Source organism: Micromys minutus (assembly GCF_963924665.1).
Source record: "Micromys minutus genome assembly, chromosome: 25".
In the NCBI taxonomy this organism is placed as follows: domain Eukaryota; kingdom Metazoa; phylum Chordata; class Mammalia; order Rodentia; family Muridae; genus Micromys; species Micromys minutus.
The window spans coordinates 16,483,710-16,506,184 of NC_137960.1; the positions used below are offsets into that span (position 1 = coordinate 16,483,710).

The following is a 22,475-nucleotide window of genomic DNA, read 5'->3' on the forward strand; positions in this document are numbered from 1 at the left end:
TTCTTGTTCAGCTTCTAATTAAATTTGAAATTATGTTCCTATTGGCTTAGATGAAAGTATTTAAAGACTGCAAGATCTATGTCACAAGTACTCAGGATAATGGCTCAGTGGTCTACACAAGCAGCAAAGTTACTATGTGCAAAATTGACATGCTTTGGGTTAATTCTCACACCACATACGCAAGTAACATCATCAAGGACTGATCAAATCCACATGGGAAGATCAAGAATTATTATTATTTTTTTGGTCACTTTCCTCTTGATATTTCTCCTGTGTGGCTTCACATACAACACATTCAACTCCCAGGGGGCAACACATTATCAGGATGAATAGGACTGTTTCAGTTAAGATGAAAATCTGGGTGACTTGTCCACGGTGATACAGGTAAGTTCTAACTAAAACTCAGATAATAACGCTGTGAATCTCTCTCTTCTACTCTGAGACTTATTTTAGAAAACACCCTTCTGTGGCAGGGAGCTCTGCTTCCCATATGTAAACTGTTTTCAAAGTGATCATGTTCAACTTGATAAATATAAGGTGTGTGAAGAAAAAGAACCACCATACCACTCTATTTTGGCAAATATCCTTGTCTAGTATACAAATATTATATATCTAAACAATGTATATAATATAGAAAAGGAAAGTTGTACTTATGGCCTTTGTTCAGACATCATGCATTGCTTTATGCATAGAAAGTCTTGAAGAATTGGTGGGAGAAAGAAGAAAAAAACATTTTCAAACGTAGTAAACAGATGGTAGAATAGAATTTGATATTCAAGAGTCAATCTCTTTTCTATATACTGGTAAAGAAATAGATACTGGGGTTAAAACTCAGTATTGCTTACGTTGTCACTGTGGAAAATATAACCAATGCTTATGAATCTAACAAAATGTTAAAGTACATACATATTATATGTACACTTCTGTTAAAATACAAATATATATATATATATTACTACACACAATATCTATATATATAGATATATAGATATATGTGTATATATACACATAAATGTGTGTGTGTTTCCAATACACACACATGTATGGCAAAAATACTAAATGCTGAGGAGTTAGTCTCTCTGCTTTATGGGAATCAAACAAAGGGTCTTGTGTCTATGAGGCATGGGCTCTAGCTTTGAACTATGTGCAGTTCTTGAAGGCTGAAATCAAAGATGAACTAACTGGAGAGAGGTCTCACGTTCATGGATAAGGAGGCTCAACTTCGTCAACATGCCAGTGGTCCGTGACTTGACATGGATTCGATATCAGCTCAACTGAAAAGCTCTTTTCTGAGTGAAGAACTGGGTCTAGAGTTCATGTGAGGAATTAAAATATCCAAAGTAGCTCACACGACATTAAAGAGGAACAAAGCTGGAGCCCCGATACCAAGTGACTTTTAGGACTTACTGCTACAATTACACAGACAGTGCACTTTGGGTAAAAGGCATAGACAAACAGAACTGTGGGGCAAAACCGAGAACCCAGAAAGAGACCCCGCAAACCCACAAGTAATTTTCAATGTATTAACAAATGTATTCAGTGGAGATGAGAAAATTATTTTTAAAAACATGGTCCTAGAATAATTAGGCTTCCAAATGCTGGTTCAAACCTACAGAGAGACACTATAGATGCTAGATAGATAGATAAATAAGTAGATAGGTAGGTGATAAATAGATGATAGATAGATGATAAGTAGATAGATGATAGGTGATAAATAGATGTCAAATAGACAGATAAATAGATAGATAGATAGATAGATAGATAGATAGATAGATAGATAGCATTAATTAATGAATGTATCTCATGGAACTCTAGAGCTTTCCCTCTTCCCAAAATTCAAAAACCTAGACATTCTTATAAAGCTGTCAGGTGCTCAGGTGATGGAAAGCCAGCATGTGTGTATTGTGGTGATTTTAGATATAATATCTAAGCAAGCATTCGAGAAAGACTTAGTAAGCTGAGCTTCACTAAAATGAGAAGAAAACAGGACCCCTTAAGACAGTTCTTCCTGCTGTGGGGAGCCTCAATCACAAAATTATTTTTGTTGCTATTTTATACCTGTAATTGTGCTGCTGTTACTAACCATATTGTAAATATCTGTTATTTCCAATGTCTTAGAAGCCCCTATTGAAAAGCTTGTTTATCGGCCAAATGGGTGTTGACACACAAGTTGAGAACCTTTGAGATAGTGGGAGATGAAGGGAAAGAGGGAAGGAGACAAAGAAGGAGAAGGGGGTTTCCTTGTTAAAAGTGATTGGGTGGGTAGGAAATGGAGGTCCATTGAGAGGCAAGCACATATTTTGAATAGACACTATAGATGATGGGTAGATAGATAGATAGATAGATAGATAGATAGATAGATAGATAGATAGATAGATAGATAGATAGATGATAGATAGATAGATGATAGATAGATGATAGATAGATGATAGATAGATAGATAGATAGATAGATAGATAGATGATAGATAGATAGGTAGATAGATAGATAGATAGACAGACAGACAGACAGACTATGATACATGTGTCTCACCCCATAAAATGCACAATACCCAATGTGAACTCTAATGTTAACTATGACATTTGATAACAATGACATATCCATGTAGGTTTATCAATTTTTATTTAAAAATATTGGGATTGTGAATATATCTCAATTGGTGTGGGGTCTAGTATGCATGAGGCTCTGGGTCCAATCCTCAGTACCACACGCACCTGATGTGGAGGTACATGCCTATTATCCTAGCATGTGGGAGGTTGAGGTAGGAAGATTAGAAGTTCAAGGTCATTATCAGCTATACAGTGAGTATTTAGCCAACCTGTGTGATATCCTGCTTCAAATCTATACAGATGTTCTTCTAACATATCATCAGGGTACCAGATGTAATAAGAGGGGAGGTTATGTATGAATGAAAAAGTTATGTATACTACTATACATAACCATATTTACAAATATAGATGTATAATTAGAACACATAAATTTGTATATAGTTAATATGCTGTAATGCCTTTTTAGTTTGTTTCTATATACATGTTGAGAGCATGCTCCTAATGCACAGGTTCATTAATGTAAAGTATGGGTGGTATGGGTTTAATGAACAAAATACATTCTTTGTTTGCCATTCCTGTCCCCCAAATTTGGGCCACATTAGGAATCTTTTCATAAATGTTGGAAAAAGCTCTCACCAGCTCTAGGATATTCGCCATTCCATTGGTGTCTCTGTGGGACGACAGGGTTTGATTGACATCTCCTCCTCTGCTGGAGTTCTGTGCCATTTTCTCAGACTGGGTGCTGCAGTACTAAGAATTGAGAGCAGGTTTTCACAAAACCATCACAACAAGACAACAGCAAAGCAACTCCACTCCATGCAAGAGATGTGTGATGCCTACGGAGACCGCATAGACATCACAGGACCAGAATACGAGGTGGAAGACACCCAAGAAGAATGCTCACTGCTTGCCTCCCTGTCTTGTAGTTCAGGAGGAAACAGATGCTGAGCCATCTTAGAAAGCTGTAAAATCTGCTGGTTAGTAACAGGAGTCCCTTTCTTCAACCTTTGTTGGAATAATTGTGATACAAACTCTGAGAATACATATTATCATGTCAAAGCTTTTATTTTTATGACTTTGGTCCTTACCAAGAACTCTATCTAAAAATACCATTCCAGTTAAATAATCGAAGCACTTTTCACCCTGTGGGCCTGGCACTGGCACAAACAGAAAGTCAGTGTGTCTAATGTCCCGGACACCAGTATTGCTATAGAAGTCAACTTAGGGTTGTGGGAAAATTGAGAATTGACCGAGAAGATGATTTCCTTTCTTTCACTTTTTCATTTCTGTATGTGAGTGTCTGCAAACAAATTGTTTGTGATGTGATATGGACAGATACTGGGAAACTGAGATAAAATAAGAAATGGCAAAATTTATAAGAAAGTAAAGAGATAACCCTTGACAATGTAACCACTGTGGGAACATATTTACAGACCTGCTTGCGTGTGCATGCACGCACACACACACACACACACGCAGAAAGAGAGAGGGGGAGAGAGAGAAGAGAGAGAGAGAGAGAGAGAGAGAGAGAGAGAGAGAGAGAGAGAGAGAGAGAGAAATGGATGGAGACAGAGAAAGAACACATAAAGGGACAGACAGACAAACAGAGGAAGAGAGTTACTATCACCATCACCACCACCACCATTATTACAATCAACAACATGGCTACCATACTCCATCACTACACATTTCTTAAGAGGAACTATTGGGGGAACGAGAGAGCTCAAGGCATAAGAAACAAATTTTCTTAATTATTCTCAATACCATATCATTTAATCTCACCAAAATGCATGTGACAAGTAGACCAAAAATTTGTCAAGAAGCCATTATTTCCTGCTCTGAGCCCAAGTGGCTCACGTTGCACATGAAGTATCATGAATAACTAGAAGCATGCATACTACGTGTGTACATGCATGTGAGGTGTGCATGTGTATATGTGTGTGTATGTATGCAAGTGAAAGAACAAGTGAGTATTTGAACAGATGCACATTTGTGTGCATGTGTTTATATGTGTATGCACAATTGTGTGTGCATGTATGTGTGTAGCATACGTGAATGCCTATATGTTCTGCATGTTATGTGTGTGCTTATGTGCACATCTGTGCACGTATGAAGATCTGTGTGACTTTGCATGTGCGTGCATGTTATGTGTGCACATGTATAAACATTCATGCTACTAAGGTTTCAAGAGGAGATAATGATGATAAAACAGTTAATCTTTTGATCAGACCCCAAATTAACATTTAAAGTTTCTGATTTTGAGCTTAAGTACATGATTGTTACTAAAAACAAAATTTGGCCTCGTTTTTATAGGCGTGAAAATATACTGTCTATTAAAATTGACGAGATGATAGGATCTGATCCCTTTATGTCTAAAATTTCACGAACACCTTGCTATTTATGAAAAATGTCACCCTCGAGCGCAGTGCTTTCTCATTTGGAAGCAAAGGGCTTTTCAGGAGCATCATGGTAATTGGGTTCCTTTGCTCTCCTGCTACTCCATTTTAGACCAACGGAACCTTCCTCTTCACAACATGATGGCCACCACAAATATGGGGTTTGAATCCTTGCCCCTAAGTTGACTTGTTCTGCTTTGGGCCACGTTATTTCAGGGATCATCATGCGATGGATTTTATGAAGGTCATTTTGGTATCAGCATGTTACATATTTATGGCCGTGTCATTAAAACCTAACTCATCAGCTCAAACATAAGAGGGACATCACGGAGAGCAGGCACCTTCTTGTCATTTTCAGTGTGCTGTCAGAGCTCGCAGGGGTTAGAACTGAAGTCCTTAGGATGGCTTTGTTTATATTTGTGAAGATGATATCATGTCGGGAATGGCAGTCGGAATCTGGTCTTCTAGAACCACTGGAATGTAAATGAATGGGAAATACCGGAAATTAAGATTTACATTTTATTTTAACTACATGCCTGTGAGTGACTGAGGAGGCCGGAAAGATTTCCTAGAACTGGAGTTAAAAAAGGGTGTGTCCAGGGGGTATCAGGGTTCCAACTTGGGTTCTCTGTAAGGGCAGAGCATGTTTTTAGTCATGGCTCCATCTCTCTGGTCCATCAGTGAAAGTAAATGACTCTCTCCAGCACAGAAAAATTCAGATGACTCCTATGCAAGCTCCTCAGTAACTTTAGAGTATGTTCTTCTGGATCATGTGTTGGTTCTGAATTTAAGCCTCCTAAACCCGGGGGTTTTCTTCTGTAAAGCAGAAATGGCTACACTGGGCTTAATTAATGAGGTTCTTAAATCTAAAGAGAAAATCTAACCGAAAGCTCTCAAATATCAGGTCCTGTGCAGCAAAAGTGACGATCAGGAAAGGACAGAGTGGATTTCTGCAATGCCTTTGGTTCTTCAATGTCACCTATTTCTTTAAAGACAATCCCAATATTTTCATCTCTCTCCTGACTTCTGTCTCTGCTTGACCTGCCTGCTTCAACCTCCGGACATTCGTTTTAAGTTTCAGTGTCAAATCCTAGCGACAAAGGTTCAATTTCTTTTGGAGCATGAAAATCACAGACATTCTGCCTGAGGGTCGAAACTCTTTACTTATTACTATTATTATTAAAAAGAGAGTTTTGGGTTGCATGTCATTGGCTATAATGAGATTTGACCTGCGTAGCAATTAGTTGTGTAATAAGTTCATATTATGGATACATTTGAGAGAAATGAACTGCCATTGTGGATGATAGCCATGTAGTATGATTGGATCTGTTAGACAGGACATTGATTCAAATCACCCCAGTTTGGTTTCGTAGTCCTGAAAAGAGACTCAAGTGGTCCCCTGGCTCCTCATGGTCTTTTTATCAAACACACAGTGAGTTGAATCAACCCGTCTATGGCTACAAACATTCTTTAATGCAGACACTGAGGCCACCTCAGACTTTAATGAGTTTCTCCAAGAGCTCTGAGGAGGAGAAATGAGTTCTTCATGGCTAAAGGATTGATGCTTGCTTGGGAGTGTCTTCGAAAGAGATCCACAAAGGTAATTTGCTCTCTGTGTACCTCAAGTTTGAAAGAAACCTTTTCAGATAAGGTTACATATAAACTGGAGACTCGACTCTGATCCAAAATAACAGCTGTAACAAAGAAATCCATACAGGGGTCAATTTGGAGCAGATCTTGCCTACAGTGTTTTATCAATGAAGCCTCCTAGGCTTGTGCAGGAGATTTAACGAAACAAATGATAGGTTTAGTCTTGAGCCTGTGAGCCAGACACAACCACGGAGGATACAGGTCAATATTTAAGATGTAGTATAAGCCACGTTTGTGGAGAAATGTTTGAACTCAGGAAGGTGAAGCAGGGGGATTACTACAAGTTCAGGGCCATCCTGGGCTATGTAGCACATACCAGCTTAGACTGTGACTTAAGAAAACAAGCAGAGCTGTATGGTGGGAGCATTACAAATGAAGACCAGATGGGAAGACATGGTCATATGTGGTTGGGTATACACGATACCTTTCTCTGTGATGAACCTCATACTATAACTCCCTTATGTTCTGTGTTTTATTTTTAAATGTGTGTGTGTGTGTGTGTGTGTGTGTGTGTGTGTGTGTGTGTGTGTTCACTTGAATTCTGGTTCCTCCCGAGGCCCGAAAAGGCCATTTGAGAGCCTGGATTTGTTACAGCCAGATATGGAACTGGGATCTGAACCTTAGTCCTCTGCAAGAGCGGCAAGTGTTCCTAACAGCTGACAAGCTTTCTCTCCAAACTCTCCTTTACTGTGTCCCAACAAGCTCCAACAGCATGGCCTCTGGAACTCGGCCCCCATCCTGTGTGTTCAGTGGTTCCTAGAAGTTTGAGTGCATTCATGTGGACATAGCTAAAGGGGTCCTGTTTAATCCAGTTTTTTTTTTTTTTTTTTTGCCTCTGTCTCTTAGAAATATCTTCTCCAATGATGCCTGAATGAGGCCTTAGCATGGTGAGACTGATACCATAGCTTCTTGCAATTCACTGAAGATGTGGGAGTGTAAGCACATTCACAGAGATAGGGAGATGGCTCAGAGCTAGGGGTAGTTGCTTCACAAGAACTATAAGCAGAGGGCAAATCCCAGCAACCATGTGAAAGGTAAGCTCTGTTGCATGATCCCGTGTTTCCAGAGCTGGAAGGGACAGGGGCAGAGAGAGAATAACTGGGGCTACTGGCAGAGTTCAGTCTTGCCTTGAAGAGATTCAGAGGAGAGTGACAGAGAGCATCCTGTGTCTTCCATTCACTTCTGCAGGAACAACACAGTTATAAATATTCATGTGCATGTGCATGTGAGTGTACACACACACACACACACACACCACATTCACATATGTACATGCAAACATCAGTGGGTAAATATATCATTTTCACATTCTCCTATGAACCATAGCTAGCGTGTTGTAGGGACAGGAGGGTGGATCTTAGATAAAGATCACTGTATTTGCTGCATTTTGGTCAACTTGACACAAGCTAGGATCAGCTGAGAAGAGAGAAATTCAAATGAGAAAATGCCCCCATCAGACTAGCCTATTAGAAAGTGTGGGAGGCATTTTCTTAATGGATTATTCATATAATAGGGCCTGGATCAGAATGGACAGTGACATTCCTGAGTAGGAGGTTCTAGACTGTATAAGAAAGCAGGCTGAGCAAGCCATGGTGAGCAAGCCAGTAAGCAGCACCCATCCATGGCCTTTGTTTTAGTTCCTGCCCTGAGCTCTTGCTTTGCTTAATTTTTGCCTTGGCTTCCCTCAATAGACCATGATCAAGCATATAAGCCGAATAAGCCCTTTCTTCCCCAAGTTGCTCTTGGTTATGGTTTTAATCTAATTATGACAAACTAAGCAAACTAAGATATCACTGACAAGAAGTTTTAGTTAAGTAAACGTAACTCAGAAGTAATCACTGTTATTTTATTATCTCATTAATTTTTTGATAGATTAAGGAGTCATTGTCTTTTGCTTGTGGCCTCTTAGTTCTTCAGTTCTAGATAATTCCAGTCCCTATGGAAAAGCTCATAACCAAAACAAATTTACAACCTATTCCGAAAGTGGATCGCTGCTCAAAGTCACCCATGTTTTTAGAAACAAATACCTGGTTTCCATGGTGCATTTCAAGGAGCCACAGGGATGGCATGATGTTGATCAGGTACAAAAAGATGGCTGGAGAAAGCCTAAAGGGAGAGAAAGAGACTTTAGCTGTTATTTTTTTTAGTTTCAAGGAAGGTGATTAAGGAAGCAGTGAGGGAGACAGCTTTCCAGGTAGAGTGTTTGCTGTACAGCCTGAAAACCTAATATCAGATCCCAAGAACTATGTAAATGCCAGGGCAAGCCTTGGGTAATCCTATTATGCAGAAGGTGGGGACAGAGGACCTCGAAGGCAACCTCTCTGAATGGTCAAACTCTAGGTGCAAGTGTGTCACCCTGCCTCAATACGAAAGCTAAAGAGAGCTTGAAGAAGGTATCCAATGTCTACCCTTTGTCCCCCTATGCACCTGCACCCCTAGAGAATGAGCCCCCACAATGTAGGCACACACACACACACACACACACACACACACACACACACACACACCTCCCTGAAAGAAGCCGAGTAAAAGCCGGAGGCCAGTCACTGCCACCTTCGGTTATTGTTCCGCGTCACGTGATTTCTGCCACAGGGATTACAGAGACACACAGTAACTGCAAAGCTGCTACCAGCTGCCATTCTTACCGCATCCCTAATCCAATTAATAAAAGCTGACTGTAATATGGCATCCTGGGACACCACCAATTAGATTCAGGCACAACACTGCTTATACGGTATTTAAGATGTTTTACAGAAAGCAAATTTTGCAGCCAGAGAAAATCCTGGATTTATTCCAACTTTGCAATTTCAAGGAAATTGAGAGTAATTATTTTTTTTTCCCCGATCGTCAACCTAGACTTCTGAGCTTTCGGATGATAACCTCTCGCTAGACACAAAACCCAAATGGTGGGGACAAGAATGGAGGATGGATCCAAGGATGGATCTCCTGTGCATTTGCTAAACCTAAGAAAACAAAAGAAAGAAAGAAAAATAACATCTAAAGGTTTTGGAACTTTCAAGAGGTTGGTTCAATTGTCTTAGGGTTTTACTGCTGTGAAGAGACACCATGACCAAGGCAACTTTAATAAGGACAACAGTTAATTGGGTCTGGCTTACAGGTTCAGAGGTTCAGTCCATTATCATCAAGGTAGGACCATGGCAGCATTCATGCAGGCATGGTTCAGGAGAAAGTGAGAGTTCTCCATCTTCATAAGAAGGCTGCTAGCAGAATACTAACTTCCAAGCAGCTAGCATCGGGGTCTTAAAGCTCACACCCACAGTGACACATCTACTCCAACAAGGCCACACCTACTCCAACAAGGCCACTCTTTCTAATGGTGCCACTTCCTGAGCTGAGCATATACAAACCATCACATCAATATGTGTTATTTCCTGATTCAAAATTCAGAAGGAGAGATGAAGAAAGGACTGAAGGAGACATGCTCAGATTCAAATGAACTATGTTGATGATCTCCTAATTTATTTCCCAATGCACACAGAGATGACAAACATGATGACTATCAACTCTTCATGCCAAGGGTCAATTTGCATGGCTTTGCCAATGGAGTTGACTTTCTCTGAGTTCTAGAAGTTTAACCTCTATGGTGATAGAGGGCACCAGGGGCAGGGTTCAGTGAGTCTCCATTTCTGGCTCCTATATGAGAACTTTTGTGTGATGTCTTTGTACTGTCTCAGCATGCAGGTTTAGAAGAGCCTTATCAACTACCTTCACGTGTTAAAGGCAATTTTTCTAGACTGTGAACCACCTGTATAAAATGATTTCATTTCTAAATCCTGCCCTGCTCATGAATATGAATCTGGAGCAGAACCACAGTAGCACACAGTAGCAGTTTTGACATAGCAAGAACCAGTATGCCTCAGCGTCTGGTAGAGTAAAGAGCTCGGGGGATAGTGGATTATACCAGTACTTACTGCTGAATTCTACCTCTGCTAATTAGTTTCACAATCCTCAATCATCTTAATCTTAAAGAGAGATTGTCTACTTGGGGTGCCAGTAGACACGGGTGAGAGAGATTTTTCTTGGCTGAGCTGGTTGACTTGAGCAGATCCACTGTGACGGTGGGTGGCACCATCCTCTAAGCCTGCCCTCTGAACATTGTAAGCAAGAAGGCAGCTAGCAATGAAACGTGCAAAAAAAAAAAAAAAAAAAAAAAAAAAAAAAAAAAAAAAAAAAAAAAAAAAAAAACACCCAAGCATTTATTTTCTCTGTGTTGTGACTGTGCATAGGAAACACCCTGTTCCCCACAATAATAGACTGTGACCTGGAATCAGAACCCAAATGAAGCCTTTCCTCTCTAAGTTGCCTTTGGGTCAGAATGTTTTCTACCACAGAAAGGAAATCAAGCAAGTACAGTGGGCAATGAAAAAGTATCTGTGTAATTTTGAATAAACTGGGCACACCTGTAATCCCAGTACCCTGGAGGTTGAGATGCACGAGGATTGCAAGTGTAAGGTCAATTCATGATGCATAGCAAGATTTTTCCTTTTAAAACGATGATGATGATGATGATGATGATGATGAGGATGAGGATGATGATGATGATGATGATGGTGTTGATAATGAGAAATAATAAGAGACAATTAAGATTCTTTCCAAACATATTTCTTCAAATTGTGCCTGGTTTTGGAGTAAATTCTTCCTTTTAATTCCTTTTAGTAAAAATGTTTTTAGTACCTATTTGTAGTTGTGAGATTAAATGTTTCCTAAACTACAGTATTCTAAGCTAAAGAGTAAAAAAGAAACAAATAAAAAGATAAAAGAGAAAAATGGGTGGAGTTTTAAGTGGGTATCTATCTTTAGTTATTTTCTGAGGAAAAGAAGAAATAAAAAGTTCAAGGGAAAAATGTCTTTAAAAAATCAATATTTAATATAGACACTCTTCTACTTTTGATTTCTTGCCAAAACCAATTTTGAAGCAAAAGGTTGCAGGTCAAGATATTATTAAACTCTAACTTGGAAGAAGTCTGAGCCGCAGAGAAATGTCAAAAACCCATGTCAAGCAGGCTCTCAAAAGAAAGAAACCATGGACTCTTTGACCTAATGTACAGCAGGAAACATGAGGATGATTTACTGAGGGATGCAGTGAAGGACGTCACTTCTGGTCCAAGGGCTACCTACGTCACTTGTTTCTGTTTGGACACACGGAATGATGGCAAAACAAATTTTTATTAATCTCAAGTTAATTTTGAGCCTAACATTCCTCATAATACTGTTAAAATAATAATCTTCAGGAAGTGGTAGGCACGGAATACAGTAGATCTCAAAGGAAGTTGAAAATAAAGCAATGACCGTAATATCTTTGATACATTAGATCCATCTCTATAATTAGAAAGAATATCATTATCCCCTTTCGATGACCCCTCCCTAATTAGGAGATAAGCGCAGCACAAACATGCATGTATGCACGTGCACATATGCTCCCTCGAGGGCACACACACACACACACACACACACACACACACACTCAATTCGGTATTCAAGAATTTCTGTGCTGTGTAATATAGAAAGTCTAACCTCATTCACCCCATAGTCAGGGCTCTGTGATCTGTTTTAATGCCTTATCCCTAGCACATCCTATGAAGACCAGCAACTTCAACCCCAACTTAATATTCACTCCAAACAAAGCAAAATAACCCCCCCCCAAAAAGTGGACTTAGTGGTACAGCCTTGGGTTCCAGACCCAATGCTGCAAAAGCAAAAACAGTTTTGAAAAAGCTTCCTTTCTTCAACCCTTCCCTCTTTGGGCTCTGTGACATACAGAAGGTGAGAAGGCAGACTCAGGTTGAAGAATAAATCACATTCAACTCTATCCATGGCTCCCTCTAACAAATCATCACCCTTGTTCAGAACAGCATGCCTAATGTGGCTGAGATCTAGGAAGGGATGAGAACCACCTTTAAAGTGAAGGTCCCCCCAACAACAAACAACAAACGCCTTTTGGGGATGTTCTTCTATACATGGCGGCCCATTTGCACCCAACTTGAACATTCAGGGCACAGCAGGCAGTGTTCGGAATCTGCCTTGTTCACGAGACCCAAGGAATAGAGAGCTACATTGCAATCATGTGGATGTTTGATTAGCTTTCGGAATGCCCACTTTCTGAATGCAGAACACATGTCTCCTGATCCCTCCCTTTCCCTAATTTTTCATATCCTTGTCTCCAAGACAGCGTGTTTAATGTTCAGTTAATGTCTGCTCAGCAAATGTTTAACTGCTTAAATGCTATTATTTGTGAATATGAAATGACTGAGTAAGGAAAAGCAAAGAATCTACAAACACGCCACATGGGACCTTTTCTTTCTGGAAGTCTAGTTTGTTCCAAAGACACTCTTAGAACCATGACGTTTGAAGAATTATTTCTTCAACATTTATTCTTTTTTTTTTTAAAAAGAGGTTAATATACGTTTTTATGTCTGTGCAGATATGTGTGTTTGTGTGTGCATGCACACCACATCCATGCAGGTGTACACAGAGGTCAGACGATTGCATCAGGCCCCCTGTACCTGGAGTTAAAGTGGTTGTGGTGTGCCTGAAGTGGAAGCTAGGAAACAGAGCTGGATCCTCTTGAAGAGCAGCAATTGACCTTGACTTCTGTGCCACCCACGTCTCCAGTCCAATGTCTCATCATGTCTGAGGCAGAATGGTCAGTCACAGTGGTCCCACTTGGAAGAGGTCAATTACGGTATCACCTCCTCCTTTCCTTAATGGTTGTATATTACTTACCTTCTGAGACATAAGATCGGTTAAGGGTGTTAGCAGAGCAATGTGAACCACGTGACCGACATTTCTGAGTCTTAGTTACAGAACTTTTACCTTCCCCATCAGCTCTGCACGCAAATAAAACAGAAAGTACTCATTTGCTTACATCAGAAGGTGCTGTTACCATGGCTGAGAACACCACAACCCACAAATGCTAGCTTCACACTTGACCTCTGCAAGGTGGAGAGCTGTGTGGGTCATTTGCCTGTTGAAGGCTTCACAAGGCAGCCGGCCCCCAGCCCTGAGTGCCTCTGAGCTGAGTTACCTTTCTTCCTCAGGAAGTTTTTGCAGGATTCTTCCACTATTTGAAGACATATTGCATCCCCGACTCAGGCCTTCACGAACATGTCTGCCTGTCTGGGATGTCCTCTGCCACCATGCATTCTGGTTACTTCCTTCTCCTGGCTCATGTCAGCAAGATGTAGACTCCTCTACAGAACTTCCCCATGTCACTTGAGTTGCAAACTTTCCCTTTATGTATTTTCCTTATGTTTTAAAGTGCATAATTGCGTGTGTATTATGTGTTGGAAATCAATTAGCTACGTACACCCCCCCCAAGGAATCCTAACTTTCAGTGTGCATACAATTTTGACTCTCTGCCCCTAATATTAAATGATGCCCTGCTTCTTCAGAGTGCATGACACATGTGGACTCCCCACAGCCAGTGACAAAGGCCCTGGTTTGATCAGAAATAGTTTCTTGAAATAAAGCTGTTAATAGTTTTCTTTTGTTTGTTCGTTTCTTTTTCTTTTTTGTTCTTCTGAATGTTCAGTATCTCACTCTGAGAAGATAGCCACAATATATTAGTTTGGAAGACCAGAGTATCCTTTAAGACGCTTTTATAATTTATCTATTTGGTGTATGTTGCACGCATGCATGATATGATACAGTCACGCAGGTCAGATCATAACTTTCTGGAGTTGGTGCTCTCCCTCCATCATGTGGGTTCTGAGGATTGAACTCAGGTCTTCCGGTTTGGCAGCAAGTGCCTTTGTGCATTGAGCCAACTTGCTGTTCCAAGTCTGCAATAGATTTCATGTCATCAATACTATTTAGCTTTGGAACTAAGGAGAGTTTAAATCAATTCACATGAGTTTTTGGAAGAGTCATCAGATAATTGCACTCTGGGTGTGTGTGTGTGTGTGTGTGTGTGTGTGTGTGTGTGTTTGTGTGTTTATATCTGTTTGTCTTGATGGCTTTGGGAATAATTAGGCTCAAATCAACACATTGATGAACACTGCCACAAGAGGATCCGCTCAGAAATCAAATGAGCTGGGGTTCTGGACAGCTATTTATAAAAATACCATACATTATTCTGCTGGACACTGACACATATCTTTGCTAAACTATCAATAGCCCAACACCCATGAGCTAGCTGTTCGGAGAAAATCAAATGAAGTATAATCTCAATCAATGTTATCTGGTCAGAAAGTTAAAGTTGCTAGACATAGCTTTTTTCAAGAACACCAAATTATCTTGCTCAGCTGTGTTTTCTAAAGTAAAACCTCCTTTGACTATTCTTTCCTAATACAAGTTCTCTCCACAGAAACACCCTGTAGGTTTTACCTCTGTACACTAATGTAATTATTCGCCTATTAACAAATTTGTTTACGAGGTCTCATTTCTTGTCTATGTGTGCATCTATATATGCCTTGCCCAACACAACTTTGAGATCTCTATATATTTTTTCTTTTTACTTTTAAAGTAGGGTCTTGGGCAGCTCAGGCTGGTTTTGAACTCCGGTTCCTTTGCCCTCCACCTTTCTAGTATTTGGGATGTAAGCACACACTGCCACATCCAGCTTTGCACTTAGTTCTTTAAAAGATGTACTCATGACATTCTTTCTTTTCATTCAGTGCTGAAACTAAAATGCTATTTACCATGCAAAGTAGTCATTTCTACAAATTACAACGCTTTTCATAAAATGATTATGTCGTGACATTTAGCATATTAGGGCTGGAGTGGATTTTTATTTATTTCAACTCAGCATTAGCCTAGAATTAGAATTCCATTTTGCTCTTTCTGAAAATGATTATTGTTCTTTTCTTATTGAAAATGTAACACCTATTCATTTTTAGGCATAGAACACTATATACACACATGTAGAGGGAAATTAACCATAATATAACTTGTTACATTTGTTTTCTTTTTAAAAATGTTTCTGGCTTCTAATCATATATATACAAACGTGGTTGTGGATAATATTTAAATAAAGCAAAAAATACTGTGCAAAAATTACTTCTTCATGAATACTGATTTAATTTCCATTTCACTTCGTGGCGTTTTACACTCTACAGAAAACAATAGTGATAGATGAAATGATCATACACTCGAGTTTCAAAATCTGAGAGCAAAGCCCCTTAAATACCCAATATAATTTCTGAAAACATCATTTTTTGGATATTAAGAAACTATGCCAAGTTGTCCTTCTGTGAGGCCCTGAGTCATGCTTTAAAGATGTGTTGGCCCCTTTGTAAATAGGCTGATTTCTTTGGGTGGCCTTCAGCCTATGTGACTTCCATCTTGGCTCCTTAGTAAGGACCTTCCCCAAGAGTCAGGAAACTTATGTTTGCCCACACATCAGCTTCTGTCTGTTAACTGCCCATTTATAATGTCTAAAATGATCCCAGTCTGCAGAGCCATGGCTTCTGAATTCCTAAGAATTTACTGTCTTGACCCCAGCCAGCATCCGTTTATTTTTTAACTAACATACCCCTCTCCTCTACCACTGTTCCAGGATCTCTTGTGTGTGCCTACAACAGGCAAGGGAGGTCATTACTGTGTAGCTGTTAGTTCATAGGAACCCCACACCCCCAAGAAATATACTGGAATATTTTAATGATTGTCAATTAGATGATAGATTCTTTCTTCTCTTATGTTATAGAAGTCTACATGACAGGCACTAGCAAGAGAAGAGAGGGGAATTCTGAAAAGATCAGGAATGGATTACACATTGCAATAGAACATTCTGTACTTGAGGTTCCTTGAGGAATGCTGACACAAAGGTTTTGTCCAGAGAGATAATTCTGAATGTTAAAATTCTGAATTATAAAATTTCATAGTTGTTAATATCCCTGCAAATAAAAACCATGCTTGCAAAGTATGAAGTAAGTGGAAAGAGAAAGCTGTTCTCTACCTACCGTCCTCCATCTCAAAATTCCTTACTCCACCTCAAAGCATGTCTGAAGCAAGGCGAACTGTATTACAATCAAATAACGATATTTGAGCTTCAGGATCTAGCCTCACAACTAAGCTAGTGACAGGGGAAAGGTATGGATCGATTTGAGAACCCGTGTACAATTCTTAACATAAAATATTTCTGAGCAGAGGAAACTGCGAGATCTTTCTACATGAGAGAGTTATGAGGAAAACCTGGATAATCCCTGTCACCATAGTTTCTCAGCCCGTGTCATTAACTCTGTGTTGTTCCCTCAGATGTCAACAGTGTCATGTCCTCCTGTCTTTTCTTCTCCCTGGAACAACAGTTGTCTTTGCTGCGGTGTCTTGACTGTCCAGTTCTTTCACACCCAGGACATAATTTGTTGGAGAGTCTTTGTCCCCCCCGACCCCCTGCCGCCAGGGTACTTTTCACCTACACTCATGTAGCAGGACAAATCTCACATTCCTCAGGGACATAGCAATATCTTGAATGTGGAAGGTTCATTGGCTGAGAATAAATGTTTACTAAGTGAAATTTAATTGGTCATGGTTATATGAATTTTGTGGTTTGTGATAAATAAAATACAGTGTGAATCTTATATATGTCATAATATAATTTACTTCCTCATACATAAAGATAATAAATAGTATGTGTTTACTATCTTCTGTAGATAAGGTTGAGTCTTTCCTTAGAGAACCAAACTGAAGCCATCTAGAATTTCCATATCTCTTTTCCTTTGAATCTAGTTAGTTTTTACAAAGACATCTGCGTTCACATGAATGTGTGAACCATGTGTTTAGCATGAACTCTGCTGCCTTAAGAAAAGTACCCTATCCCTCATAGCAAAAAGAGACAATGAAATGGAAATCTTGGTTTACTGTCACTTTCTGGGACCTCAGACAAGTTACTTTGCCAGGCATTGGTAAAATCACACTTAGATAGAATTTCAAAGAAAAATGGATTTATAAGGTTGTTTGAGGATGGCAGAAGATAATGAATACGTACAAAGTTTGGCATGTCCCCAGTGTTCTATGACTACTGACTGTTATCACCTCCTTTGTAACCCTGTACTGGTCACCTTCATCCTTCTCTTCAGTATTACCTGAGACTAGTCAAGAATAATGCAAGCAAGTTATCCGGTGGCTGATCTAAGTGAGCCACAGCATTACTTATGACAACAAGCATATTTAGGAAAATAGAAAGCAGAGAAATTACATATAACCCAGCCAGGGTTAGTCATGCAAGCTAGAGGAGAAATTATATTCTCTTAGGAATTATTAATTCTCAATACACACACTGAGCTAAGTCAATGACAAATCATCTAACTTTTTGAGCCTGAACACATAAATAACAATAGAAATATAATACCATTGTAAGAAATATGTATGTAGCTGGAGTGACCATTCTAATATCAAATAAAGTAGATTCTTTCAACCAAAAGTTATCAAGAAAAGATAACGAAGGACACTTTTTACTCATTACAGGGAAAATTTGTCAGGAGGAACTCTAAATCCTTAACATATATGCTACAAATACAAGAACGCCCATATTCATAAAAGAAACCCTACTAAAGTTCAAAAAATGCATTGCACCCCACACAATAATAGTGGGAGACCTCAACACCCCACTCTCATCAATGGACAGAATGTGGAAACAGAAACTGAGCAAGGACACAGTAAAACTAGCAGAGGTTATAAACCAATTGGAATTAATAGACATCCACAGAACATATCATCCTAAAACAAAAGAATACACCTTCTTCTCAGCAGCTCACAGCACCTTCTCCAAAACTGACCATGTAATGGGTCATAAAACAAGTCTCAATAGATATAAGAAGATTGAAATACTCCCATGCATCCTATCAGATCACCATGGTCTAAGGCTGGTCTTTAATAACAACAAAGAGAACAAAAAGCCCATATACACATGAAAACAAAACAATGCTCTATTAAACAATAGCATGGTCAAAGAAGAAATAAAGAAAGAAATCAAGGATTTTCTAGAATTTAATGAAAATGAAAACACAACATACCCAAACCTATGGGGTGCAATGAAAGCAGTACTGAGAAGAAAACTCATAGCTCTGAGTGCTTCCAAAAAGAAACTGAAGAGAGCATATATTAGCAACTTGACAGCACAGTTGAAAACTCTGGAACAAAAGGAAGCAGATACACCCAAGAGGAGTAAATGGCAAGAAATAATCAAACTCAGAGCAGAAATTGACCAAATAGAAACAAAAAGAACTATTTAAAAAATCAACAAAACCAAGAGCTGGTTCTTTGAGAAAATTAACAAGATTGATACATTCTTAGCAGACTAACAAGAGAGCAAAGAGAGAGTATCCAAATTAACAAAATCATAAATGAAAGTTGAGACATAACAACTGAAACTGAGGAAATTCAAAATATCATCAGATCCTACTACAAAAGCCTATACTCAACAAAGCTGGAAAAATCTAGAGGAAATGGACAAATTCCTAGACAGATACAAGATACTAAAGTTAAACCAGGACCAGGTAAACAACCTAAATAATCCCACAACACCTAAAGAAATAGAAGCATTCATCAAAAGCCTCCCAACCAAAAAAAAAAAAAAAAAAAGCCCAGGTCCGGATGGGTTCAGTTCAGAATTTTATCAGACATTTATTGAAAACATAATACCAATACTTTCCAAACTATTCCACAACATAGAGTCAGATGAAACAAAAACTAACTCATTTTTCGAGGCCACAATAACCCTCATTCCTAAACCACACAAAGACCCTACAAGGAAATAGAACTTCAGACCAATCTCACTTATGAACATTGGTGCAAAAATACTCAACAAAATCCTTGCAAACGGAATTCAAGAACACATCAAAATGATCATTCATCATGATCAAGTAGGCTTCATCCCTGGAATGCAGGGGTGGTTTAATATATGGAAATCCATCAATGTAATACACCATATAAACAAAATAAAAAAAACAAAAAATAACAAAATAACAAAAAAACAAAAACAAAACAAAACAAACAAACAAACAAAAAACCAAAAAACAAAACCACATGATCATCTCACTAGAGGCTGAGAAAGCATTTGACAAAATTCAACACCCCTTCATGTTAAAAGTCTTGGAAATAACAGGAATCCAATGCCCATACCTAAACATAAAAAAAGCAATATACAGCAAACCAACATCCAACATCAAACTTAATGGTGGGAAACTTGAAGCAACCCCACTAAAATCAGGGATTAGACAAAGCTGCCCATTCTCTCCCTACCTATTCAACATAGTACTGGAAGTCCTGGCTGGAGCAATTAGACAGCAAAAGGAGATCAAGGGGATACAAATCAGAAAGGAAGAGGTAAAAACATCACTCTGCAGATGAAATGATAGTGTACTTAAGTGACCCCAAAAATTCCACCAGAGAACTCCTACAGCTGATAAACAAGTTCAGCAAAGTGGCTGGATACAAAATTAACTCAAACAAATCAGTAGCCTTCCTATACTCAAAGGACAAACATGTGGAGAAAGAAATTAGGGAAAAGATACCCTTCACAATGGTCACAAACAATATGAATACTTTGGTGTGACTCTAACTAAGCAAGTGAAGGACCTGTATAACAAGAACTTCAAACCTCTAAAGAAGGAAATCGAGGAAGATCTCAGAAAATGGAAAGATCTCCTATGCTCATGGATTGGAAGGATCAACATTTTAAAAATGGCCATCCTACCAAAAGCAATCTACAGATTCAATGCAATCCCCATCAAAATTCCAACCCAGTTCTTCATTGAGTTGGAAAGATCAATGTGCAATTTCATATGGAATAACAAAAGACCTAGATTAGTGAAATCCCTCCTCAACAACAAGAAAACATCTGCAGAAATCACTATTCCTGACCTCAAGCTATATTACAAGGCAATTGGGCTGAAAACTGCATGGTACTGGTACAGAAATAGGCACGTGGATCAATGGAATAGAATAGAAGATCCAGAAATGAGCCCTCATGTATATGGTCACCTGATTTTTGACAAAGGAGCTGTAAACATTCAATGGAAAAAGGACAGCCTATTCAACAAATGGTGCTGGTCCAACTGGCACTCAGCATCCAGAAGAATGAAAATAGACCCTTTCTTATCTCCTTGTACAAAGCTCATTTCTATGTCAAATAACTACCTCTCATGGTACATGCATCATGATCTTCAGAATAAACACTAGGGTTCCATAACAAATTTAGTTGACACACTTGGGGCTTCAGTCTCAATACTAATAATCCAGAAGAATATGTGAAGTATGGGGTACCCACACAGGGAGCTCAGCCTGTTGTGAAAGTGAATTCTCTAATGATTGAGAAAATCAAACAGTTCACAATTTGTCTCAATTCTGTGTAAGCAATAATGTCACAGTCATGAGAAGAAGCACGAGTAATTTTAAAATAGGAATACTTTTGTGCTGATGGATTTGAGCTACCCATATTGATATTTGACACCCCCTCCCAATTAAAAAAAAAAACAAGAAGAAAGAAAGTAAAATATCTCTAAAGATGGCGGTCACCTTGATTTCAGCTCTTTAAGTTTCTGTTGTGTGTTCTCATTAATGAAGTCAGCACTTCAGTTCCCTTGATATCTCTATCTTATTCAAGTATAATGATTATATCTGTCCCCAGTCCATCATGAAATAACGACTTTACCTTGAGAGGCCATCACAGAAGTGTTATAAGGGGAAACCTGGGATCGAGTCTCCACAAGAATGACACAAAACCATGTCCTCGGAAGTTAGCCACTCAATGAGTGCTTCTAAAATTACTGTGACCTCAACTCAGCTGTCTACACCAAGACTGAGCCCCAGGATACACATCTCTACAAGTACAGAGAATACGAAAGACAATGTGGTGGGTCTCGGGATTATATATTGACTCACTGCAGACAGGGCTGGAAAATCTGATTAACCATAAAAGTGTGACTAGAAGAACTAAGCATCTAGAGAACTTTCAGGAAGTATGAGCCACAGGTGAGGTCAGGCTGAGCATCTATTTCCTGAGAAAACTTTTCATGGTACCAGTTGGCCACCTGGAAGTCTTTGGGTCTCCCCTCAAATGGTCCCCTCTCTTTCACCCCACTTGAGTTTCCAAAGATCAATGGGATTGAAGACAAACGACACTTTATGATTGGATTTAAGGCCCACTCCATGAGATAAAACCCATGCCTGACACTGCTCACGTGGCCAAGAGCCAGATAGGCGATAGGCCAATCAAATACCACATTTTGCTAAAGGCATGGAGCAAAGAGATGACAGGTCTTTTGACAGTGCATTGTCAGTATTTCAAAGCGCACAGGACGATCTCCTTTGATTATTATTTTTTTCTCCCTGGATAACACTAATATCCCTGAGTCCTTTTGGTGATTTAAATGAGAAACACTCCCCGCAGTCTGAGGCTGTTTGAATACTTAGTTTTCAGTTGATAAAGATGTTTGGGGTGGTTTAAGAAGTGTGGTCTTGCTGTAGGAAGTATGTCACTGAGGGAGGCTTAGAGATTCAAAGCCTGGTACCATTTTCAGCTCACTGGCCCTGATCTGTGTCTGGTCTTGGTCCAGGATGTGAGCTCTCAGCTTCTGGTTCCTGACATCATCCCTGTGGCATCCTGCTCTCCCTACCATTATGACCTCTACCCTCTAGATCAGAAGCCAGACTCTTCTGTAAGTTGCCTTAGCCCTGGTGTTTCTTCACAGCAAAAGAAAAGTAAGGCTTATGGACCTGGTCACTCCTATAACCTCTGCTCAGACATCACATCCTCTATGGTACCTCCCGGCTACCAGACAGAGCCTGAATATTTCTCATTCCGAAGCTAACATTGCATAGGCATTCATTGTTTATACCAAGCGTCTGTTCACTGATATGCTAGCTCACTAGTTTACCCATTACATCCTTCCTTAGTTGTTTTGTGATTCCCTCTATTAAA

The 22,475-nt window shown here is 39.3% G+C and overlaps 1 protein-coding gene across 1 annotated transcript in view; it reads right to left on the minus strand.

Moving 5' to 3' along the window:
- Window positions 1–22,475, minus strand: part of TMEM26 (transmembrane protein 26) — a gene marked incomplete at both ends in the record, with an annotated part of 45,078 nt that overhangs the window by 17,538 nt on the left and 5,065 nt on the right. Inside the window, 2 exons of the mRNA XM_080937647.1 lie at window positions 3,186–3,299; window positions 8,623–8,701. Coding sequence (XP_080793773.1) covers window positions 3,186–3,299; window positions 8,623–8,701 — 193 coding nt within the window. The remainder of the gene's footprint in view (window positions 1–3,185; window positions 3,300–8,622; window positions 8,702–22,475) is intronic.